The 27,371-nt window shown below is 33.1% G+C and overlaps 1 protein-coding gene across 11 annotated transcripts in view; it reads left to right on the top strand.

Annotated features, from left to right (window-relative positions):
- LOC110097816 (vesicle-fusing ATPase) overlaps nt 1–27,371 on the top strand; it is a 41,669-nt gene that overhangs the window by 13,538 nt on the left and 760 nt on the right. For 2 of the 11 annotated variants that reach the window (XM_028693868.1, XM_028693867.1), the window contains exons 5-19: nt 6,162–6,332; nt 6,741–6,895; nt 6,993–7,101; nt 8,111–8,210; nt 8,304–8,359; nt 10,436–10,501; nt 10,598–10,671; nt 11,340–11,473; nt 16,955–17,165; nt 22,264–22,395; nt 22,467–22,527; nt 22,596–22,655; nt 23,208–23,266; nt 24,391–24,478; nt 24,878–25,000. In XM_028693868.1, the coding sequence (XP_028549701.1) occupies nt 6,162–6,332; nt 6,741–6,895; nt 6,993–7,101; nt 8,111–8,210; nt 8,304–8,359; nt 10,436–10,501; nt 10,598–10,671; nt 11,340–11,473; nt 16,955–17,165; nt 22,264–22,395; nt 22,467–22,527; nt 22,596–22,655; nt 23,208–23,266; nt 24,391–24,478; nt 24,878–25,000 (1,599 nt within the window). The remainder of the gene's footprint in view (nt 1–6,161; nt 6,333–6,740; nt 6,896–6,992; nt 7,102–8,110; nt 8,211–8,303; nt 8,360–10,435; nt 10,502–10,597; nt 10,672–11,339; nt 11,474–16,954; nt 17,166–22,263; nt 22,396–22,466; nt 22,528–22,595; nt 22,656–23,207; nt 23,267–24,390; nt 24,479–24,877; nt 25,001–27,371) is intronic. The other 9 variants (XR_003700382.1, XR_003700383.1, XM_028693865.1 and 6 more) reach the window with 9 other exon arrangements.

The raw sequence follows: 27,371 nt of genomic DNA, 5'->3' as shown, positions 1-27,371 counted from the left end.
TCAAACAAAAATCCAATATGGTCTTGCCACTTTCATTCGTCGTTCTAAATCCATGGCTACCATGAATGTTTTTAAATCATCTTTGTTGACCTGCTGTACCAAAGAAAAAAAGAGAAATAAAAAAAAATCAAAATCCCTTACCTGCCGCAGCACGCCGCACGATCTCGCACGTCAAGACCATGTCGACGTCGCCTCACGCACGTCGAGCTCCCCACGACCCCTCTACCTCATTAAAAATCGAGGAAATGAGAGAGACGCGGGTGTGTCTCTCACTCCACTCCCTCTCTCTTGCGTCGCTCCTCCCCGCCATCCCTCTCGCTCTTTCTCCTTCCAGCCGGATCGGAAGCAACTCGGGAGCTCGCTCGATCCTTCCTAGCTGCTGGACTTTGCTCTTCGACGACTCTCCTACCCGTTGGATCGAAGTTCAGCGACATTTTGTTCGGAAGAAACTGCGGGCGCTCGCTGCGCTGCGAAATAACTTTCTCCCTACCGCGCTGCTTCTTCGACTCCTCGTGGCTGTGCGACTTCACTCCCATCGACGACCTTCCCTTCGTTTGGATCGGAAGTTACTACATTTCGATCGGAAGCATCAACGGGAGCCCGCTGGAAGTGAAGGTAACTTTCTACCTTTCGCGTTCTTTTTCAGCCAATCCCGGAAATCAGCCGAACCAAGGGATTTGGTAAATGTCGGATTTAAGCCGTAAATCCTTAAATCCGAGATTTACCCATCTCTGGGATTTAACGCTGCACCAAAACCGTTCGGCTGGATTTAACATAAATCCGACTTAATACCCGCTGTAATCTCCGGCCAAATCCTCTGAATCCGTCAAACCCGAGAGAGAGAGGGAGAGATTACTTATTTTATATTGTATTAACTAATATTAATTAAATAATAAATAATTATTTAATTCATAATTATTATTATTATATTAATATATTAATTATAATTAATTATAATTAAATAGTATAGTATTATTAATTATATTTAACAATTAATTATCATCAATTACTTTAATTATATCAATTATATTAGGCATAACTAATTATAATTAATTTATACTTAATAGATTGATTATAATTAAATAGTTAATTATAATTATTTAATTAATTATTTAATTATTTTAGTTATAATTTATTATAATTAAATAACTTTAATTATAATTAAATATAATTACTGGTTAATTATAATTAAATAATTAGTTATCATTAATTGAAAATGCTTGTGCCTGCTCCTTCCGCCTTAGTTTTCGTACCCTCCTACCTCGGTCCACGAGCCACTACCGGACTTCAAGGTATAATTTCTAACTCCAATCCCGTTCTCGACGTTTAGCGGACCGGAGAACCACCTATACGCGCTCTTGTAGCACGCTGGAGGGAGCCCGGTGCAAAGCATACGACGGCGGGTAAGCCCTATACACGTTCTTGTAGCGTGGTGGGGACGACCCTCGACCTCGACACCGACATGCGACGACACTGCTACGCAAAGGTATGATGGTCCAAAATCTCATTCTCGAAGTTTACGACGGACCGGAGAACCACCTATACGCGCTCTTGTAGCACGGTAGGAGGGAGCCCGCTGCGACGCATACGACGAGGTGGGAGAGCCCTATACACGCTCTTGTAGCGTGGTGGGGAGTCACTGCTGTTCTGGTACGTCACTGTTGTTCTGTTGTACGGGTACTGCTGAAGGCCCCATACACGCTCTTGTAACGTGGTGGGATGAAAATACTACGGCTCGGTGTCTAAGACACCTACCATGCACGCTCTAGTAGCGTGGTGGAAGGCCCCGCTCCCCTATTTTCCCCCAAATGGGGATATGTCGGGGTGGCTGCCAAATTTTCACTGAAATGTACAAAAGCTTGAGCAATTCGAAGACCTTCTTGGGCAACAATGTAGAAGACCTGTACTCGGATAATAATACACATAAATTGAACTAGAATGAGCAGAGGACCTATACGAAGAACAGTGGACTTGTGGACTAAAACTCTAAGTGATTTCTAAAGATCAAAACCAAATGAGATAAAATCAAACTGTGACCAAATTCAAATCAATGTGAACATGAAACTGAACTTACAAGAACCCAAAAGACTTTGAACAAAATGTGAGCATGCAATTGAATTCAAAGGACTGAAGGGGACTTGAACAAGACTAGAACATCAAACAAAGACTTTGATTTGGACTGGATCTGAATCCGAATAAAGCAATTGAACTCGCACTTGAACTCAGGCTATATGATATCAAGTGGGGAATTGTAAACTTGATGAATTCAAGTCTGAATGAAACTGAATGGATCAAAACACATGCAGAGATCAAAAATTGGATCGCACACGAGAAGCTCAAACTATAAGACCTTAATGCACGAACTCCTACAAAAATTCCTACATGGTCAATGTATTATGCTTACAAGCAACAACAGATAGTTGCAAAGCATACGAGCAATCAAAGATCGGTCCCTGCAGCAAATGAAATCATCCTCCACCCGGAGGGTGGATATGATGCAGAAGTAATGGGTCTTCTACAAACATTTTCAGGAGGTCATAGTAGATGCAGCAATCCCCTGCAAATGGATACTTGTGGATAACAACAGTGTATTGAAAGTACAATGAATCACTGTGGACACAAGTACGAATATCACCTACGACATTGGTGATCAAGATCTTCATATGTCGTTACAAGGGAAGCCGGTGCATGAAGAGGGACCGTCCCCTGTAAACAAGTACAATTATCAAAACCACCTGAGATTGGTGAAAGGTGGATGTGATGCAAGAAACGAGGGTCTCCTACGAATATTCCTAGGAGTTCGTAGCAAACACTACGGATCCTTACAAACAAATACAAGCCACTTGTGGATAAGAACAGTTGTGTGTTGTGAGTACAATGAACCACTGTGACACAAGTACATGTATCACCTAAATAGTGTGTGATCCAAGTGCTGTCAGTGCACCGGGTATAAGGCAACCCGATGACGAAAAAAAGGACACCCCTGGCAAGGAGGAAATGTTTGAACAAATTAGAACCAAACTTCCTGGTGTTCCAAGTTTCTCCCTTATCCCATTCTTAGGGAGAAAACAGCTCTGGTATCCAAAAACACCGGAAATAACAGGTCTGCTACACTGAAGATCCTAAAAGGAGTTCTCCCCAAATCAATAGTCATTGACTCCAAAGTTCAGAAAGACCCTTCCCCCGGTGAATGAGAAAGGGGGAGTCAATATCAAGACCCACCCCACCGGATCCGCAATACTCGTGCTAGCGGACAAAAGGCGTGTATAATCTCTCAAATGAAAAGTTGTGTGCATCCAAACGATAGTTATCTACACAACTACAAATATTTCAAAGTACCCCTGCACATGCAATATTGTTTGTATACACATAGGTACACAATGGGGTACGTCTAAATCAATATAAAAATCACCCGCATGGGCCCCGGCGAGCGTGTTATTGATACACACGTGATGTCTAGGGATGTCGGCGGTGACCAGTGAATTCTAGTTCAAACCTGATCCTTCTATACGGATCAATAGAAGTCGACAGGGTTCGAACCTTTAAACCAATGCACAGTTGTAGCGACCAGTGTATTTGTTTTAATATAAAATCAAAGAATTCACTAAAAAAGGCATAAAGCCTGCGAAACCCAATCCTCCTAAGCAGGTGAATAGGAGTAGACAGGGTTCGAACCATCAGATAAATATGCGGTCACGAAGTCGATCGGAATATTATCTATTACATTCATATTCGGCCTTCAAGGCCTTCAATGAAGATCTCAACGGATGGGTCAATTTCAGGCATTCTAAATGCCTCCCAAAAGTCCAAAATCCAAGAACTATTCAAATTCCATCCCAAATATCCAGATATTTAAAACTGAAATTCAATCTATCAATCACTTAAAGCAAAATTCATCCACCCTCCGCAACAGTTTGCCGAGGTGGACAAAACTGAAAACTACTCTAGCTCACAAAAGAGCCAAATGCCTAGTCGAAAATATCACTAGGATCCATTCTCAAACAATCTCCTGCCAATAAGGACGTGGTACGTGTCCTCTAACCGGCGGTTGACCGTCAAATGGCACCGCAGGATAAACGGTTATGACCCGGGGCCCTCTGAACATAGTGGTTTTGCCGCCAAATGGCACCACGAAATACCGGTTATGGCCAGCGCCGTTCGTTCTTATTGGCATCAAATCCTTGAGATATGAATCAATAGGATATGATTGATAGGGCATAAAGCCCTCTGTCAGCTAAGGTTGATTCAAATTTGTCCCCTTAGACAAACATTCACCCCAGGTCTACAAGGTACCCTTGACAGCAACCCATGGCTGCCGACAAGGATCCTTCTATCAGGTTGGGCGACTACCTCCTCTGACTAAGTAGACCAGGGACCACGATGGCCCGGATGACGGAACCATAGGATCTTGATCGGGTCCATCATCCATTCCCCCACCATCCGCTTTAAGTATAGGATGGTGCAATTTCTACTTTAAATATCAAATCTTCCATCTCAAATTCCAAATCCAAAAATTCAATTCTTCAATTTCCAAATCCAAATCTATTGCTGCTACTATATGCCAGATAATACATATTCTCTACGTATCTGATTGACGACTAGCCTTAATTGAAATTTCTCTCTCGTGATCGGGAGGGGTAATTAACTATAGGGGCTTGCGCCTATAGGAAACCAGAACTCAGATCATAAAGTCCTCGCAAAATGAGGGCGAAATCTCTGGGTAGTGTCTTATCTACAAACCCATCTGCCTTCCAAAATTTACCCTGGAACTTAGTCCATTAAAACTCCCTCGCCGAATAAGAAAAGCGAGTGGAGGCCGAGGCCAAATTTTCGGAGCCCACAATCTACATCTCTACCAACATGTCCATTTAAATCTCCTCCAATAAAAACTCTTTCTTCAAGAGGTATCTTTTGTATTAATTCTTCTAAGTCATTCCAAAAATTTAATTTAGAACTCATATTCAAACCTACTTGAGGAGCATAAGCACTTATAATATTAACAATCTTATCATCAACAACAATCTTTAAAGCTATAATTCTATCTCCAATCCTATTAATTTTTATAACATTATCATTTAAACTCTTATTTATAATAACACCTACACCATTTCTAGTACGACTCCTACCCGAAAACCAAAGTTTAAATCCTAAACTATCAATTTCTTAAAAAATAATCATCATATTAAAAATTAGTAGAGACATAACTCTTTATTCTTTGACACATTTTTCTTGGGCAATCACCTAAGATGGCACAGAACACTTTTGGAATGAACAATTGTACTGCTTGGGAGAACTTAATGCTTTTAAAAAGACTGTTGTTTGCTACTATTTATTTTCAACTTCGTCCATCTATGTTCCCTGTTTTCCACTGATTTTGTAGCACTTTGCCTCTTCGTTTGCCACATTGAACTTATTATTTTCATTTTCAAGATTTAATATTCTGGAATATCAAGCTCTTATGACTTCAATTGTTATAACTTGTTTCTATTATCACTCCCTTATTTCTCCAACTTTTAATGCCATTTTGCATCATAATATGTCAAATTATTATTATAAAAAATTATCTCAGCTTCACCATTTGAAATATTAGCACCTAAATGTCAGGGCAAAATGCTAGCCTCTAATCTTTGTGCCTTTAGGCAATGCTTTTTTCAGGCACAACTTAGCATGCCTATGGCCTCATCTTGACTCACATAAGCAGCACCTAACCAAGGCTGAATTTTAACAAATGCCTGTCTTTCTCTCCCTCCCACACAAACTTTACTAGTAGTTTTCCCCATGTCACACCACATCGCTTTCCACTAGTCTCACCATTTCTTGATCCCACTTTTTTGGCTAATTTCTATTTACTCAATGGAGGCTAACAGTTAACCTTAGTGATGTATACATAAGATTAATCCTTGGATGCATTAGTTGGCATTAAGTAGGACCTAACATCATGAACCCATGCACAAGTTTTTGATGGTTATATGATGTAAAGATTTTAAAATTATTGATAAAAGTATAAGTTGATGTAAAATTGAAGAACATATAAATAATTTCTTTTCTTCAGGGTTATGCCATTATCAAGCATGTAATTATATTTACCTTTTGATTTTCTTATAATGATGAGTTTTAAAGCTTTTACTGCTTTACAAATTTGAAGCAATTGTGGAATGCAGGTTATGACAACTGGACAAAAGGTATTGTTTGAATTTCTAGGAACCAATTACATCTTTAATGTTAACCAAGCTTTGGTAGAGGATGAAGAAAAAGCAAATGACATTGAAAGAGGGATAATTACCAATGACACATATATTGTATTTGAAGCTGATTCAAGCTCAGGGATAAAGGTTGTATATTTGTATTTTTCACATGACTTATTTGTTCATATTACTATTAGAGAAAAATGTCAAAATGGTCCATAGACTTTGTATAGGATCATCTTTGTCGTAAACTATAAATGTGTTTAATTTAATCCCTTGATTCCTCAAACATGATCCAGAATACTCTATCTATTAGCTTATTTTAGATCTGATTTGGGGAGTCAAAAAAACTAGTTTAGTCATATTCTTGGACTAAAATAATCCACTATAAGTATAGTCGATGGACCATTTTGACTGAACTTATGCAATTTCTTATGCTTTTTTTTTTAATGTTTTGTTTTTATTTTTCTTAGCATATTTTAACTTTTTTTGCAAGAAAATGACAATTCGTTGTAATTTTAATTAACACGACTTCCTCCATGGATCCTCATGCAGATTATTAATCAGCGTGAAGATGCAAGTAGCAAGATTTTCAGGCTGAAAAACGTTGATCTCCAAAAACTTGGAATAGGAGGACTTGGTGAAGAATTTGGTCAGATCTTTCGTAGAGCATTTGCTTCTCGCGTTTGCCCTCCCCATGTTATAAATAAGTATGTGATTTAATTGTAGCTACTTTAATGAATAATCTTGGTATTCTCTTGTGTATTTTGAATGTCAATCACTCTTTCTTATTGTTCTACATAACAGATTGGGCATCAAGCATGTGAAGGGCATGCTGCTTTATGGGCCTCCGGGCACGGGAAAAACACTTATGGCTCGACAGATCGGAAAATTGTTCAATGGAAGGGAACCAAAGGTGCATCCTTAATTGAACAGCTCAATAGTATTTGGAACTTGAATAATGCTGTGCAGACATGCCTTCCCTTAAAAGAAGAAGTGCTTTGGCATAACAAAACTAGATATATATATATATATATATATATATGCTGCATATCTATACTCGTATGTCTGTCTTTATGTTAATTAGCTGGCTTTAAGCTATCCATTGAGTTTTGTCGCTACACCTTCAATATCAACGTTTTTTCTTCTTAATTTGATCAACCTAATTGTGCAAGGAAAAATAATCCAAGTTGAATAATCTTAATCAACCTACAAGTGATCAGAATTCTTTCTAATCCCTTTGACATTTACATTAGTAAATTATAAAATAGGTGCATAAATAGGTGACGTTTAATGATGATGATGGAATATTACTATCGACATAGATTATTTATGCTTAATACACGTCACATGTTATAAAGTAATATCTTCATTTGGCAAGGAGTTACCTCACATTTTTCACTAACAAATATTTGTTGGAGCTTTTCTCAACTTGTAGTTTGTACATGATTTTCTGCATGTTTGCTTAACATTTAGGTTTGTAGATACCTAAAAAGGATTTTTTTTGTAGCTCCTTCTAATGGTACTTTGGATTTGTAATTTTTTTTGGTGGATGTCAATTGTTGTTGGTGCTGATGTAAGTTGTAAAGATTTGTGTTTAAAAGGTCTATTGTTCTCAGATTTATCAAGGTCCATTTTGTTGTTATAGTTAGATTACCAAATTGGTATTAAGGGGTTGTTTTTTCTTCATCAGTGTTTGGTTTTATAGTTCATGCAGACTAAAGAAACTAAATTTATCAATGGTTAGTAGTTTCACCAGTTTTCCTTTAACGCTTTTAGCTTCTACTTATCGTTAATGCTCTATTCACTTATTGTTGCTTGTTCCTTTAGTTTTGTAGGGAGTCCAGAGTTCAAGCTTTTATTATGTTTTGTTTGTATGTTGATATATTGTTAATAATAAATCATGCCTATTTCGAAATGTTTAGATTGTTAATGGGCCTGAATTAATGAGCAAAGATGTTGGAGAAACAAAGAAAAATGTGAGGGATTTATTTGCCGATGCAGAACAGGAACAAAGGGCACGAGGTAAAAAACCAACATTTTAATACTATAGATGAATTCGATGGCAATAATATTGTCTTTTATATTATTGTTTCTTCTCATTTGATTTGCATTCAGGTGATCAAAGTGACTTACATGTCATCATATTTGATGAAATTGATGTTATTTGTAAGGTATGAGCAAAGTAAAATATCCTTTTGATATGCTTTTGACCTCTTTTGACAAATTTATGGAAAAGCACTTTTTTGAAGTTCCAAAATTTCATACACGATTGAAATTATTAACTCCTTTCCCCATTTAAAGGTTGTCTTTTAAACTATAATTCATATTTTAATATGACTTTTTCATGGTTTTTTTTATGCTTTTGAATCTTATGATGTTTGTGCTCATTCTTTGTGAAGGTTGGCCATGAACATCACAATTTTGTCCTGATCTATAGTTCTATATTCTCAACTTGAGTTTTTAGCCTAGGATCAAGCATAAATTAGGATACTAATTCTTATGAAATAGTCAATGGTAATAGTTTAAATTTATAATGACAACTGTAGGTTTTTTCTCAGATAGATGCACCTGCAATTAAACTTTTTGTTGCCTAATTTTTATTTCTAGTAATTGTCTCCAATAATCATTCTAAATGAACTTATCCTGTTTAATATTATTCATATGACTAGAATCCTTTTCTATTAGTTTTCCAATAGACAAGCTCTTCTCAACTGATGAATTCTTTTAATTCCATTTCATGTATAGGACTTGTTTCCATCTATCGATGTTTAACATTGGTTGTCCTTATTATAGCATTCACCATTAAGATTCCTTTATGTTCGGGTTTTCTTGAACTTTCACTTCCAAAGTATTGGTTTTTCAATTTATTAGCCTCATAACCATGCAATCTTTGTTTATGTTTCTGACATTTACTTTTTTTTGTTCTCATTTAGTTGTAGTTAAGCAGATTTCTACAAAAACGTTATAATAGAAAATTGTTTGGAGTTACATCTATTGAAAGATGAGATGGCCGAAATCAAATTTAGGTGATTTGTAGATGTAAAACGAAGGGTAAAAAATGTGCTATTAGACAAATTGATAAAATTACTGTTATAATTATAGGAAGATAGGTAGATTTAATGTTATATGGATAAATGTTGTGCAAAAAGATTTACTAAAGATAGGTTTAATATCTCAATGTAAATAGATAAAATATAGCGATGTAAGGTGCTTGTAGGTTCCTGCAAGGGAAGGCATTATATTCATTCTTTGTTATGGCTTTGGGTTGTATGTAAAAGACTTTTGAGAGGTGAGGTGTAGGTTTGGTTTGATTTTTTTGCAGGCCTGGAGGTTGGCGAATATGTCTCTTGTAGAGGATTGTTTTCTGAGTTTTTTGGGGTTGAGATGGGCTCGGTTTTGACTTGGGTTTAGTGAATCCAAGAGGTGTAGAGGTTGTGGTAGGGTTATGTGTACCTTGGAAGGAATTACGGAGGTGTTGGATGGCTTGGATGAGATTTTAAAATTTGATTTGTGGGTTAAATATGAGATGGTTTTTTGCTATGGTTTTCATTTAGGGGTGAGGTCAGGGGCTTTGGAGGTTATGGGAGACGTCTCTTAGGATTTGAGAGGGGTCATGGGTGTTGGCTTGCTTGAGTTTAGGAGAGAACCTAGAGGGAAAGAGGGAGAGAGAGAGGGACTACACACAATAGATAACTTGTTTACCAATCTCCGAGAGAGGATGTTCAACTACCAAACTTTTACTTATTGCCCACAAGCAACTATTTATTTTATATATTGATGAATCACAAGGTAGAACATGAGGGGTCTATTTATAAGCAATGAATATAAGAAAATAAAGGAGATGAGAATGCCAAGATCAACCGCTATTTATGCAAGGAGAGTGAGCATGAAATTAATTTTCCCTCCCTACTCATGGTACATGCTTGAATGTTTTCACGAAGCTGCCGACATCATGCTCATTTTCTTGAGAATTGTAATATTGTTGGTGTTGATTTTGTAATCTTAATATAGGGATTTGTTGATGATGATCGTGTTTTTTGTGTTGCTTCAATGAGGATTCTTAACAATGGGCCCAAAGTTGGGATAAACCTAATGTTGATGATTTATGAATTTAACTTCTTTTTTATTTTTATTTTTTTGCTTTGAATTTCACATGTACTTTGGGTCCTTTTTTTGTAAGTATTCCTCACAACCTTTCTTTTCAAAATTTCATTTTCTTAAAAAGGCTATTATTTTTTCCTTGATAGACTAGAGGGTCAACATGGGATGGTACTGATGTTCAAGATGCTATTGTGAACCAGCTACTAACTAAGGTGATATTTCTCAAACTCCATTCTACTAAGAATAGTTAGAATATCATTTCTTTGAATTGTCTTATAGGCTAACTGCCTGTATTATAAATTGATGAGGTTGAGGCCTTAAACAATGTCCTCCTCATTGGAATAACCAACAAGAGAGATTTACTGGATGAAGCATTATTAAGGTATGCAACTACCATATAGAGTTGGTTGTCTTCTTGTACATTATACTTATTAAACCGAAATGTTCCATTAAAGCTTGGATTCACTTGTGACAAAAGGCAGTGCATTCATGTTCCTAAAATAAGGATCAAATTACCAAAACCCATTTTTAAAAAAAAAATCTTAAAAACTATTTTAAATAAAATTGTAATTTGAAAATTTAACACATTAACTTAGCCTTGACATTTACCATGCATGAAGTTAAAAAAAATAGCATTTGTTACATAGAAATTTTGAAAAGCCTTATTCTTTAAACATTATATATAATATCTAGAAATAGGAACATTTTCCTTTTTTCCCTTAAAAATTAGTAATTTGCATAGCTTCACAATTGATTGCATGTGCTTGTGTTGCATAAATATAATTAATGATATGCTACGTATGGAACCATGAGTCATATGATATTAATAATCACACTTAAAAGGTAGTAAATTAAGAATTAGAAGAACTTATTATCTGAATAAATTATTTAATTTATTAGTTTAAATAATTTGTGTTTTATTTTGAGATTTATTGTATTAAAATAATTGTAGATTTTGACAGGTGGAAACATGTTATTTCGTTCATCCTTTGTTAATTACTTTTAAATTTTATTTTAGAAAGTTATTTAATGTTTATTATTAATATATAGGCCTGGGAGATTGGAGATTCTTGTTGAGTTCAACCTTCCTGATGAAACTGGACGTCTCCAAATCCTACAAATCTACACGAATAAAATGAAAGGAAACTTTTTTCTAGCTGCAGACGTAAATCTTCAAGAGCTCGGTATGTCCATCGATGATTTTATATTTGAGTCATAAAGTAGAATAGTAAACTTATGTATTGTGTGTGTTGTTATATTTTGTATTGTTTGTCAAATAGCTAGTGATCAAGATGAACATTTTTTTTCCCGGGGGGGTTGGGGCCTTGGGGGTATTTAGGCCAATAGCAAACTCACACACACATCACATACGCAAGATTCTAACCCAATACCTCTTGAGCTTTTATGAATAAGCATTATGTTGATTATTATTTTTGAACGTCAGACATGTTGATGTTAAATTTATTGTTCTCTTATATGAGAAATTATTCTCTGCGGATATTTTTGAACATCAGTATCACGCCGCAGCAGAATTCAAGTTGGATGGTTGAAGTGGAGGAATGCATCGGGCTTGTTATGTGATAGAAATGTACCCCTTAAACTTAAGGGAAAATTCTATAAGATGGTAGTGAGGCTTGCAATGCTTTATGGTGCCGAATGTTGGCCATTAAAAGAGAAGCATAATACTAAGTTAAGTGTGGCAGAGATGAGGATGCTCAGGTGGATGACTGGCTTTACCCTTAGAGATAGGATACGAAATGAGCATATACGTGAAAAGGTTGGCGTAGCTCCAGTAGAAGATAAGATTAGAGAGAGTCGCCTTAGATGGTTTGGTCACATAAAACGACGGCCTTTCGATGACCCTGTTAAGAGAGTAGAGGTATTAGATTTGACTTATGTTAAGAAAGGTAGGGGTAGACCTAAAAAGACTTGGTTAGAAAATATTAGGAATGACCTTTCTTTATTAGATTTAAACGAGAATTTGACTTTTAATATGACACAATGGAGAAAAAGGATTCATGTAGCCGACCCCACGTAGTGGGATAAAGGCTTGATGATGTTGTTGTTGTTGTTGTTGGATATTGGACACAGCTAACGTCCAGAGTCCAATGGAAATGCGCCATGTCACCCGGTACTGAGTGGTACCGAGCAGTACCGAGCCACGGTACCGAGTACTGGGTGACATGGCATATTTTCATTGGGCTCCGGACACCGTTCAGCATCCGCACAGAATAATTTCTCCTCTTCTTATAGCTATCATCATTGGCCTAATATCTATAATTTGTAGTAGAAAATTTTTTCATTCATTCTATATCAATGATTTTGATGTCAAATGGCATCATATATCAATGATTATGACCAAAGACCTTTGATCTAGAGGTTTTGACACAAAATAACATGAATTATAATTATGGCTAGAGCATATATGTTCCCAATGGCTAAAAAATCTTCAAGGAAAAGGAATTTAATTGAGTTTGTCATTATTCCCCTTACTATCAACTGTAATTGTAAGATGGTAACATTTAATAAAGAGCTCACAAAATGAGGCCGAAATAGTTTGGTAGTAATCTTATTTGAAATCTGATGTCTTATGAAAATTTGACCTAGTACATTCTTTCAAACTCTCCCAATTAGATATGTTGGGGTGCAAATTTTTGGAGCCCATATTTATATCATTCATTTACTCCATCAGGGACTTTATTGAAGAACATTTATATACTAATGACTATATCACAAAATAAACTATAAACTATAGTAGCTCAAAAGAAAAGGAATCATTTTGCATTTTAGCCGTCATTTTAACTACTAAGAAACTTAGCTTTCCTCTTTTAATAATAATGATGATTAGAAATATTATTTAGAGGTCATTCAATGTAGCATTAATGATGTAGACAAAGGGGGGATCAACACGAGTCCAAAATAAATCAAATTTTGACTTCCCTTGAGTCTAGTGGCTCAATCAAAATTGAGCTGAAATTTTAGATCATTTATGAGCTGGTCTTTAGTTCATTTATTGAACTAAGGGTTAGCTCATTATTAGTTATGATTTTAGTTCATAGTTATCTTTTTATTAAATATACTTTTTATGTTTTTAATGTTTTAAGTTATGATGTCTCTTGGAATTTCAAACCAGCTTTTGGAATTCTAAGATTTGCTTTTTTATTTTTCCATGTGTGGCTCCTTGAATTCCACCATGGTTTTATTGCTCTCACCCCATGGGATTCCGGCCGGCCGCTGGTTTTCCCGTGCCTGGGCTCTTTCCTGAGGCCATGGCCCCTTGGTTCCGTGCGGCTTCCTCGTCTCCCGTGGCTGCCACTTCGGTTCTTGGGTTGGGATGTGTTTTTTCGTGCAAAATTATTATGTGTTAATGTTGTGGTGTTTAGAATTCCTATGGGAATAAATGTTTGTGTCTTTTGGTATTCCTCTTTCATACCTATATATATGGGAGGATTTGTAATGTTTTGAATAGTTGAATGATAAGTTATTTTTGGAAGCTTTAACCTGCGGGTTTGCTTTGGAAATCCTGCGGGCTCTTTCCACCCTTCTTTCTCATCCCCTCCGGAAATCCTGCGGGCTCTTTCCAACCTTTCTTCTTGGGCTTCTAACCTCTTTCGTCTCTCCGCAAGTGCCACTCCACCTGTATCCCTCTTCTCTAAGTGCAGCAACTTTAGGGTGTCGTTTTATTTTGTTTGCAATAGTCGTTTGTATTGGTGTAAGTTTTCTTTTGTTTAGTTTAAATTGAAATGTAAGAGTTTGTTCTTTCCTACTTCTCGTCCTTAGTCATTTTCATCGGTAGAAGTCCGTCGTATCTTTGTGATCAAGAGATATAGGGTCCCCTATATTTTTTGATTACATCAATTGATAACATGAATATGAGCTGAAACTTGTCCTATCATAGCTTATTCTTAATACATTCCTTTTTAGAAGCACCTTTTAAATGTAGGCATGACTTGCCACAAGTTGATACATCTCCCATTGGCACAACTGAGCATAGATAATAAGTTTATTATTGCTTATGTTGGAAACTAGCTGAACTCATTGCTGCCCCCATGCCATCCTTTTTTTTTTTTACTATGGTGGAAAAGTTAAAGTCAACAACTCAATAATCTATTAGCATCACCAGCTAGTTTTATAAGATGACTAATTCTATCTTTTTCAAAATGCACAAGCAAGCATTTATATTTATCATTTCCTTCTCATTCTCCTAAATATATGATATCTATTTATAAGAAACAATACATATGATGGTATATGCTTTACTTAAATAATTGAAATAACATGGGGCACACGACATTCATTGCAATATATATAAAAGATCATTTGCAAGAGAGATAAATCATTGTAAATTATTTTGATAAAATTTTATAGAAATAATACATATTTTTTGCCTGTAAAAGAGTAAGAATTATAAATATCTTAAGTAAATGCATGCGTTTATGAGAAAGAAAACATTATGACTATCTAGAAATGAGATTATCCATATTACATCATCCGGAGTTCTAAGATAATGATCTAACCCTAAGACCTTGATCTTCCGAGAATTAGTTGGGCTCTCCTTAAACTTGGCTCCACACTTCAACTCTTCAATTTCAATCCAATCTATAAATCAGACATATAATTAAGTACATAACTCAATACAATTAAGTCATTTAAAATATGCTTTCACTTTTACCAATCATCTAGATATACTCGAAAATCTTTACCCTAAATAAAATGTATGCATCAATATTATTATCATGATTATTTTCATATCTATATTATATAATACATCAAACCTTATTTATAACTAATATATAATGGCTACAAGCTATACAATAATAACACATATCTTTAGATATTTATTTAAATAAGTGCATTTATTTAAATTGGCTAAAATTTAAATTTTTAAGTTGAACTCTTTATTTAGCTTACACTTAATAAAGTTACATATAATCCATTAGTATCTTTTATTGCATCAATTTAGTCCCTGAGCTATTAAAGATTGATCTAATTTGTTTTCAGGGCCAAAAATAGTTCACTTAACACAAATTAAATGCGAGTGATTTTAGATAGTGCAATTGTATATGATATTACATCGTTTATATTGTTTTATTTTTTCATTTATTAAATTGTAATAAATAAAAAATCAAAATAAAATTTAACCTACTAAATAATAAGGGTTAATAATTATTAAAATAAATATTATTTTTTAAGAAAAATCTAAATGAAAAATCATACAAAACTCCAAAATCCTTATTATAAAAAAATATTGTCGTTGATTAAAAATTTTCAAAATCTTTGCTACAAAAATAATATTATTTGTTACAAAAGAAATTTTCTAATGAAAAGAAAAAAAATTAAATTTTTTTATTTATATGGGAGATTCATATAATATTTCATTAAATTTTATAACTGAGAGATCAAAGTTGGATCAATTTTCAATAATCGATGGAATAAATTGGGATAGTGTGAAACTTAGAACCAAATTGAAAGCTTATTAATAGTTGGATGACTATTTTGAGCGTATTCTAAATTTATTTAAGTTGGCATCAATTGATTTATATTAATTACATGTTTAATTATAAAAAATAATTGTCTAGTTATAAATTATAAAATAATGTAATATATGATTTCATAAATCATCAATGATATTGTCAATTAATATATTTACATATTCTTTTCTCACTAATATTTATGATATCATCAAAACGCTTTCGTATTTTCATAAAAATAGAAAATAATCTAAGCCTTCATAATCTTTTATGCATTCTTATGAGTTCAAATGATAGATCTCTTTTGCTTCCTGGCCTTTGCCACTCATTCTTTGCTGGCGCTCTCGTATTAATTTCTTATATTATATGACACTTCACAATATATTTTATGCATTTATTTTATTCATGAAAAATAAATTTTGGACAAATCTTTTATGAGTAGATTTACTTCTAAAAGTTTTGTCTTTTATATAAATTGTAATAAATCATTTATTTTGAATACTTTGTTATTTCAATTTAAGTGGCTTGATCAAATATCAAATTTATTCAGAAAAAATTACGTAATAATATTGATGTTTATCAATTAAATACAGAATTTTTGTGGTCTTCACAATAGAAATGAAGGTCAAATATGATTCATAAAGCGGACTCGAAATATTTGGAAGAAGGCTAATGTTTATAATGACCAAATGAGAATTGTGTGGAATATGAATTTTCCACAACTTTTTTTATTGTAATGTTTTGAGGCATTGATTTTGGATGTTCATTTATTATTTGCTGGCTTTAATATGTTCTTTAAAAATTTTTTTTTACTTAAAAGTCTCAATAGACATTAAAGTCATTAATAAGAATATTGTTGATTATGAAAGAGTCATAGATTATGAACTTTAGAACTAACATGTAGCAAATACAAGAATGTTGTTGGTCACTCTTCCTCATCTTCGTTTTAATTAGCATCACATTTTAGTTCTCTTAGATGAATTTGGCAAAGATTGTTGCATAACATGTCAAAATTTCATCCCTTGCAATCCAAGTTAACTATCGAGCTAACATGTCTAATTGAGGATGCCAAAAGTTTTCTATGTCTTGTATAATTTATTTTTTCTATTTGTTTTCTAAAATCATTGTATTAAATGAATCTGGATTATTATTCTATCGAGCTAACATGTTCATTTTTTAATCCTAAACACACAGTTGCACTGACAAAAAATTATAGTGGAGCTGAGCTTGAAGGTGTTGTAAAATGTGCTGTTTCATTTGCCTCGAATAGACAAATAAACATGGATGATCTCAACAAAGAAGTGGATGAAGAAAACATAAAAGTTACGATGAATGACTTATTGAATAGCCTTCAAGAAATTATCCCTGCATTAGGTGTTTCCACATATGATCTCCAGCAGTGCAGGTATCACTCATTTTATAATATTTTTGTATGTTTACATGAAAAATTATATCATGCTCAATGAACTATTATTTTTTCCATGTTTCTTTTGAAAAGTCATGCTTTGCCTTCTGTGGAATATATAAGAGCTTTCCAAGTATAAGTTAGCTTATTTGGATTTGATAACATTTCATATATATATTAATATGTTGTGTGTGTGTGTGTATATATATATATATATATATATATATATATATTAAGGTTGTAAAAATTGAACTAGAGATAGATCCGGACAAGCGAGGTTCAAGGTTCAGATGTAATAAATATTATTAGTATTTAAGTGATATTTAAATGATAAGATAACTTTGTAATAATTATGAAATAATTTAATTTTTGGATTAAAAATAAATAAAATCCATACATAAATAATATATTCCATAATTTAAAGTTAAATATAAATATTTACTAAGTTATGTTATATATTTAAATATACATAATTAGTAATTTTAAATTTAAATAAAAATGTCAAAACTTTTATTTTAATTCATATGTAATTAAAATTTAATTTATATATAACTTGCACCTATAAATTATATATAATATTTACATTATAATTTTTTTTAAGTTAGACTACATTATTTATTTTAGATTTTTTTTCTTATTATTTAATTTCATATTTATACAAAGTTGGCTAAAAAAGTTTATTAGTATATTATAATCATCTTTAGAAATTCAGAATCTATTTTAAGATAATTATAATGAACAAATGATTATAAATTTAAGAACTTTAAAAAATAATATAAATATTTTTTTATTTGAATATTTCGTATATATTTACTATTTGTGGTGTGTGTGTGTGTGTATACATATATGTATGTATATTTATATGTAATTCATCAGGATAAAATTTGATGGCTTAGATTACTTTTTTTTTTTTACCAAATCATTTTTAGTTTCCAAAAGTAAAATCAATCCTTTTAAGGATGGTGCTTGCAATTTTTCCTTAAACCTATTTTACTTCATTATGTTATACTATTAAACATAAGATTAATATCTTACATTATATTGATTGCAAGTGAACTGATTTATTAATTACAACAACATCAAGCCTTTATCATATTATGTGGGATTGGTTACTTTTCTCTTCTCCATTGTGTCCTATCAAAAGGTTACATTCTCATTTAAATCTAATTAAAACAAGGTCATTTGAAGTATCAGCATGCCCGACATACATATATGATGGTGCTAAGGTGCAACCCTGCATGGCTTACTTTCATTCAATAAAACAATAATACCTTGGAAAGAAGGCATAAACTCAAGAAGAGAGCTCTTAAGTATAAATATGCTATTCGTCAATTTGGTGCATAATAAACGCTTAAATTTTAACAAGTATGCATACATGATATAATATTAAATAATTGCAATGAAAATAAAGAAATGAAATTGCTATAAAACAAATGTAATCACCCATTTTAGTGCTTTCCGTGTGCTGAAATTATATACAATTTTCTTCAATTCTTAATTAACCTTCCTTGAATGAAATCTAAGCATCAAGGGTACAAATATGTTTATCTTCACAGATAGATTAGAAATTTATTACTCATTAAATACAATTTAAATTTTCATTAAATAATTTGTTACCAAATTTCTCTTTGAAAATACTTGTATGTGACATTTTTGTTTCAATTATAATGCTTGATTCTCCCACAGTCCTATTACAGCAATTATGAATTTTAAATTACGATAAAAGTAATCAATTTTAAATTACTATAAAAGTTGCCTTTAACAAATCAAAGTCGCTAATACAATGTTTAATATTACAAACATCATCAAATATAATATAAAATGTGTTGAATGTTGCCAAAGACAACATCAGATGGAACGAAATTTATCTAAGTCGACATAAAATACATCATTTGATCATTAAGGTAGCATCAAGCATTCTACATAATAAATTAAATTTTCTAATTCCCTAAAATGATCGAACATTTTACTTAAATAACTTATATCTTTTACTTCAACTTTTCTTCTTCTTGTCGAATGGAGACTTATACAATTTGATTTCTTCCTATTGAGCAATCATATACTACTCACTTTAGATATCTCAGGTCTATTGTTCAGAGTGATGGTGAAATAGATGGGGATTTTATTGGTAGAATTCAAGTTGGATGGTGGAAGTGTAGGAATGCATCTAGCTTGTTATGTGATAGAAATTACCCCTCAAACTTGAGGGAAATTTTTATAAGATGGTGATTGAGACCTACAATGCTTTATGACGTAGAATGTTGGCCATTAAAAGAGAAGCATAAAATTAAGTCGAGTCTTGCAGATATGAGAATGCTCGGGTGGATGAGTGGCTTTACTCTTAGAGACGGAATACGAAACGAGCATATATGTGAAAAGGCTGGAGTAGCTCCAGTGGTAGATAAGATTAGAGATTCGCCTTAGATGGTTTGGTCACATAAAACGTCAGCCTTTTACTAGCCGAGTTAGGAGAGTAGATGTATTAGATTTGACTCATGTTAAGGAAGATAGAGGTAGAACTAAATAGATTGACTAGAAAATATTATAAATGATCTTTCTTAATTAGATTTAGATGAGAATATCTCTTAACATGACACAATGAAGAAAAATAATTCATGTAATTGACTCCGCATGGTGGGATAAAGACTTGATGTTGTTGATTAAGAAGGAGAAAACTGTAGGAGTAAGGCTTGGAGACAACATTAAGAAGCTCACAGAAACGGAATTATAGGAGAAGAGGGCGGATGGGGCTCTGTTTCAGATGCAACCAGAAGTATACTCCATGACACGGATGTAAGGACCGAACTCTTCAGGTTCTTACTATTTGTGATGACGAGGGAATGGATGAAGGTGTTATCTTTCCACCTTGCATACAAGGTGGATCTTTGGGAGGGGAGTACTATTAGATCGGTCTTCTCCTGCACACACGATTCGATTGCCCCAACTGGAAAGAGCAGTTTATGAAGGATTTTTAAGGAAATTAGGAGGGAAATTTTATAGTAGTGGATGTTTAGAGATTTCCTTTTGAATTTTATGTATTATTATTATTTTTTTAAATGAATATTATTTATTAAGTAGTATGTTTTGCTAGGGTTAGGGCATCTTGAATTGAGCTGAAATTTGAGATATCTTATTTTTCTTTGGGCTCTAGCGGCGTCTAAAGATTTGGGAGAGATCGATCCTCTTGAATAGAGGATCAATTGTATCTTGCTATTTTCTCCCATTAGTTTGGTTATTGCAATAAAAAATCTACTATTTTTTATTTTCATTGGAGTTTGGAAGAGTTTTCTCGTTGTTTTTCCGAAATTGACAGGATTTACTTGAAGTCTTCAAGTGTTTCCTATCATTTACTTTATTTCTTCCTTCCAAAAGGTTCTATTCTTTTGACAATCTCAACAATAAAAAAATACCCTCCCAAATTTTCTCCATAACAAAAAAATCTCGCACCCAATTTCCTTTCTTCCTCCTGGTTCCCGCCTCCTCTCAACTCCTTTCGTTTGTGCAACACTTTTGGGTAGAACGAAAGTTGATATCTCACACAAGGAGTCATGTTATATACTTTCATTTGCATTTGTTTGCTCATTCATGTGATCCCATGTTCGCCTGCTCATCCGTGTTGGCCCACTCGCTCTGAGCCTTGTCTGTGCTTTAGTTAGGGGACAATCCAATCGATTCTAACAAGAATGTCTTACTCAAACCAAACTCAAGTTACAGATGGTTGGGAGAGTCTAACAGCATTAACATCCCCTATTTATTTTAAAAGAAACCCATGCTAATTTGGAATATTAATATTATATATGAGAATAAGAAATTTATATAAGAAGAATTTTAACAATGAAGTATACCACATCTTAAATTTTCAAGATATGTTGTGTCCTCATATCTGGATCCTTTATATATTATGTAATAAAGAAAAGTGGAGAGAGAACCAAAAAGTAGATAAGCCATAAGAATGTTTCTTTTTGTATTGTCATTCTATTATGTTTAGATTTAAAATTTCAAAAAGCAAGGAGAAATAGCTTATCCAATAATTTAAAGTCTAAAAAATTTGGATGATATATTTTCCCTTCCTTTCTAAAATTTGATATCAAAAAAATAAAAGAACATGAATTAGTAGTGGCCACTTAAAGCGTTGTGGGGCTAATAATTTTTATTTATTTATTTATTATAGAGTTGTATTGGAGGTTTTCTACTCTTTTTTTACCATCATATTTTATTTTTTTTACATCAAAAGCATGACAAAATTTCAAGTTCATGTATTTAAGACAGTAGATTTATAATATTTCATATAAATTTATTATGCTATTCTATCTATAAATTTTAGTTTTAAAATTATATTCATAATTTGTTAAATAGACCGGGATAAATAGATGAAGAAGAACATAAACAGTCACATATAGATAAACACTCTATTTTAATGACTTTTTTAAGTATGATTTGCATTTGAATAAGTTGTACGTCAAGGTCATCATAAAGAGTGGCTTGAATACTGATTTGAATTTTTAATCCACGAAGTGATTATGGGTATGTGTCTTATCAGCCCTTGGATTACAGGGTTTCTATCTTGTGTGCGGCCTCATGTAGGTGCATATGGTTCATAGGTTTCACCAAATTCCATTAAAAGTAAGACTTGCTAAGAATGAGTAAACCTCTTTCAATATATTAAGAAGTCATGCATACACCAATCTTTGGTTTCACTCATCTACAAAATCCTAGCAAATTAGGGTAGATCCTTGTTTGTAAGGTACATAAATTAGTTTTTTCGAATTCTATGTAATGCACTTAAATCCATGGTCTTTGAGAGGATGAGATGCTTCATATATACTATAGACATATATTATTTTTTTTAATCTATAGCCTTAATTATCTCCATTTTTTAGATATTCTGATGTGCAAGTCTTTTATTTATACGAAGTTCGAAAAATTCTGAAAATTATTTTGTATTTGTTAATAATTTTTTTTGAAAGTGGTGCCTTTTTGTATAACACATGAAAGTACTTTCATTTGCAATAGTTACAGGTGTAACTCTCTTATAGTAAGATATATATCTTATTTTCTTACTGATCATACCTAATCTATGAATTAAAACATGTTACAGATTTAATGGAATGATTGACTGTGGTGAAAGACATAAGCATGTATATGAAAGCATCATGTTTCTTGTAAGTCAAGTTAAAAAGAACAAGCGTGTCGAGCTATTTGCTTGTCTCCTGGAGGGTCCTCAGGGAAGGTATAAGCATCTTAATTTGTAATGATAGTTCTTTGTTAAATATTTTTTCCTAAAACTTTATGCTTTGACAGTGGTAAGACAACAATAGCAGCAAGCATTGGTATTGACAGTGATTTTCCTTATGTCAAAATTGTAAGTTCATTTTGTTGTATAACACCTTAAAGGTTTTCTAGATTATAAACAAACTAATTTTATCACAGGTTTCACCTGCGTTGATAAGAGGTCTAAACGAGAGCAGTATATGTGCAAAAATTGTTCAGGTTTGTTTACTTTCAATGTTATGAATTTAGAAATCAGTTAAAAAGCTTGTTAATTTTCTAATCCTAGTGTTATTTCTTTGGTGAATGAGTGGCTTCACTCTTAGAAATAGAATGTGAAACAAGTATATATGTCACAAGGTTGGAATAGCTTCGATGGAAGAATTATTAGAGAGAGTCACCTTAGATGGTTTGTCCATAAAACGTCAGCCTTATGGTATATTTATTGGATTTGACTTGTGTTAAAAAGGTAGATATAAGTCTTGTTTAGAAAATATTTTTTGGATTTACCTTTTCTTATTTGATATAAATGAGAATTTGACTCTTAAAATCATATAATGAAGAAAAAGATTCATGTAGCTGACCTCGCGTAGTGGATAAGAATTATTGTTGTTCTTAGTGTTATTTATTTGGTAATAAGTTTTAGATTGTTGGGTCTTCTGATCAATCTATATTTTGAACTTATGCTATTCAAAATTCACTCGTTTATTTATTTTCTGCTCAAGTTCTTTGCCAAGTTTTCTAAATTCAAGAATCTTTATTTTCCTTATGTAGGTTTTTGAGGATGCGTATATGTCTCAGTTGAGCATCATTATTCTTGATGACATTGAAGTGTAGGTCTTGAACCTTGCATTTTGATTCACTGTTTTATATAGTTTCTACTTATTTTATTTTCAATGTGCTTTAAAATTTATTAATGATGGCTTTCATTAAGGAATGTTTTCCCCCTTAATCAATGTATAGTTATGGAGCATAGGTTGCGGCGTGATACTAATGTTTCTCAAAATCAATTTGGATTCATGCCGGGTAGGTCGACTGTAGAAGCCATACATTTATTAAGAGGTTTGATGGAGAAATATAGAGAAAATAAGGAGGATCTACATATATTTAGAAAAAGCATATGATAAAGTTCCAAGAAAAGTGCTATGGAGAGTTTTTGAAAAGAAAGGAGTCAATAATGCTTATGTTCAAATCATTAAAGATATGTATGCATGAGCTATTACTAGAGTACACGTTTTACATATCTTGGATCTATTGTTCAGAGTGATGGTGAAATAGATGGGGATATTATCAGCAGAATTCAAGTTGGTTGGTTGAAGTGGAGGAATGCATCGGGCTTGTTATGTGATAAAAATGTACCCCTCAAACTTAAGGGAAAATTCTATAAGATGGTAGTGAGGCCTGCAATGCTTTATGGTGCTGAATGTTGTCCATTAAAAGAGAAGCATAATACTAAGTTAAGTGTGGCAGAGATGAGGATGCTCAGGTGGATGAGTGGCTTTACCCTTAGAGATAGGATACGAAATGAGCATATACGTGAAAAGGTTGGAGTAGCTCCAGTAGAAGATAAGATTAGAGAGAGTCGCCTTAGATGGTTTGGTCACATAAAACGGCGGCCTTCCGATGACCCAGTTAGGAGAGTAGAGGTATTAGATTTGACTTATGTTAAGAAAGGTAGGGGTAGACCTAAAAAGACTTGGTTAGAAAATATTAGGAATGACCTTTCTTTATTAGATTTAAATGATAATTTGACTTTTAATATGACACAATGGAGAAAAAGGATTCATATAGCCGACCCCACGTAGTGGGATAAAGGCTTGATGTTGTTGTTGTTGTTGTTGTTGTAATCAATGTACATGATGGTATACCTTACTTATGTTGCTTCAAAAGTAGGTTCAATATACATGATGGTATTATATCTACTTCAAGTTACTAAATGACATAATATATTTCTTAGGCTATTGGATTATTTTGCCGTTGGTCCTCGATTTTCAAATCTGATTGCACAAACATTGCTGGTCTATCTAGAAAGCCCTCCTCCAAAGGTTTGTAGTTATTATACATATTTCTTCTTATGTTAAAGGAATTGAGAAATTGCATTCATGAATTGGAAGTATCTTTTGTTTTTTTTTTAATATTATTATTTTCAGCAGCAGCTACAAATATGCACCATTTTACATTAGTTCGATCGTTCGTATTTGCCTTTTGTTCTTACTTCAATGACTTTATGTCCTTCGAGCAAATCATATTTTTCTAGGATACTTTAACTGTTTTACGTCATTGATAATTTTTTTTTCCATTTTTTCTATCCTTCACCATTTACTTTTATTATTTTATGTCTAGAGTTATCATGCATATATAATTTTATTGCTTCATATTGATTTTGATGCCTTCACTATCTTATATTAAGGATATAGGGAATTTTTTTTTTAAATTTTTTACAGGGAAAGAATATGTTTGTTATTGGAACTACAAGTAAGGTGGAATTTCTCGAGTCTATTAAATTGTGTAGTGCCTTTTTTGTTACTTATCATGTCCCGGCATTGGCCAAGGCAGATGCCATAAAGGTATTTTTTTTTCTTACAAAGTTATTTGGAGCTAAATTAGATTGGCTAATTTTGCATTTTATCAACACTGCATAATTGTTTCTTTATTATTTAAATAGCATTATTGTAGGCAAATTTTTGGACTTGTGCCTCATTAGAATAATAGTTATTTTAACTTTTCTTTAACCCCATACAACTCTTTGAGATGATGTTAGGAATGCTTGTTAAGGGTAATGTTGTTAACTCATTGTTCTATATGTGAATTTTATTGTGATTTAAGGTTGATTCATAGCCATTTGCTCCAATCTTGATGGACGTAATGCCTAGATATAGGCATGCTCAATGTGATCTCGATTTGAGTTAGGCATGGCTTACTTGCTCGCTGTTCAAGTTGAGCCCAATCTGAGCCAAAAGCAATAATCCTTTAAAAAAAGTTTCACAGACTTTTTAGGGAAATTCCATTTCTACCATACACGCAAGCATTGATATATATTTTACATAGATGCGTATGTAAAAGTCTAAATGCATATACACAGGTACAAGTATAGTATAAGGATTTGGCTTCAAATTTTCCTAAACTATCCAAAATTTAGAAGCTCTATTAGACTTCAAAAGTATTAAAATTGAATTCATAACATTGGAAAATGGTTCTAGGGAGCCAAAAATGCCGTAGAAAACATATTCAGGCTCAAATTTTAATCCAAATCCACATCAACATGTCAAACTAAGTACAAGTTGTTTGCGACTATGTTTATTACACATGCCAGAGTGTGTCCTTGCATGCACACACTTGTCAAATAAATATTTTTTTTTTAAATAAAACATGTCAATTCCACTTAATTGTTTTCCTTTCCTCGAGTTGATATGAAATCTCCATTTTTTATAGCTTCTATTATCTGTATGCATAGGTTTTTTTTTATCATGTTAATGTACAAAAGTCTTACTTTATGGTTGCAAATTTTATTGCACGCAACAATATTAAATTGTCTTTACTTTCGTAAGTTTATTATTATGCTAGCAATTCAGCTAAACTTTGAATACCCTTTCATCCTCTTTTTCTCAATCTCTTGACTAATATAATGCTGTTTAGTCACCAACATTTTAAAAAGAAAGGCGACCCATGAATGTGATCATATTATGTGTAATATCTTTAATTTCAAAATGGTTATACTTCCTAATTATCACTTGAACACAAGTATCAAACATAGGTGTTGGTTGTCTGATAGCGGTGTGCAACTAAAGGTTCAAATTCGATTAATTAATAATATTCGAGATAAATTTGAATTATTCATTGAATGCATTATTTTACTTAGAACCATAATATATATATATATATATCCTCATTGGGGGGGAAATGAATAAGGAGTCTGTTGTGCAGTGGTTGAGGTAGGCCAACAATATGAGCATCGGGAACCTGATTTGTAGCTGAAACATTTCTCTTCTATGCTAGTGGGCATGGTGGTATGGGGAGACAAACTCTCTTGCCAACATTTATGAAAGATGAAATTCAAAGGAATTTGATCTAAAATATGGGTTTGTGTTTCCAACAACTTTGATGCTAAGAAAGTCATTGCGATTGTGAATCTCTAAAGAGGGAGGCTTCTTTTTGAACACTTTGCACTTCAAAAGTCTTCTAAAAGATTGATGTCCACCAAAGTTTCTTACTTTGCTGATGATATTTGGGAGGAGGAGAGAAGGATAAAAGCAAATGGGAGGATGGCTCGCCCCTCTACTTCTGGGGGTTTGTAGTAAGATTCTGGTACAACTCGAAGGATCAATTGCACTGATGTTGCAAAGTAATTAAAAGAAGAAGGAAATATTAAATTAGAGGGCCTAAAGAAAGATAGTGTTGCGCTCCTCAACTCTCATGCATTTGCTGGTGTAAAGAACCCCCCTGATGATATAAAAAATAAGAGCATTGCTGGAGAGAGTTAAAACTTTAGGATCTCCTGGGCACTAAGGTCATTGGTGTGTTCTGAAGACAACTTGGATGAAAGGCATTGGAGGACAGTTCTGAAAGCATTTTGGAACAGAATTCTATCCAATAAATTATATGAGTTAGAGCAGCAGTTTCTGCAAGTTAACTCATCTTTTTTCGGAGAAATTATTAGGTGAGAATCCTGACACAGCTAGCATCTCGGCTCCAATAAAATGAAGCCACATAATTTGTACCACCCTTCATAAAACTTGTACACAGGTATGTATAAGTAGAATTTACACACCTTCATAAATCTAGCAAATTAGACCTCGAAGAAGTCAAATCATTGCAGTGCCTTCACATATTCTTTGTCCTTCACTTCCATCAAGTTCATAAAAAGTATTCTGCTCCAAAAATAACCAGACCTCCCTCCCACTCTGTTTTCCTGAAAATTTTCCAAAAAAAACATAGGAT

The sequence above is a fragment of the Dendrobium catenatum genome, unplaced genomic scaffold (genome assembly GCF_001605985.2).
Source record: "Dendrobium catenatum unplaced genomic scaffold, ASM160598v2 fragScaff_scaffold_373, whole genome shotgun sequence".
Classification (NCBI taxonomy): Eukaryota; Viridiplantae; Streptophyta; class Magnoliopsida; order Asparagales; family Orchidaceae; genus Dendrobium; species Dendrobium catenatum.
This window is presented reverse-complemented; position numbering and strand designations above follow the sequence as displayed.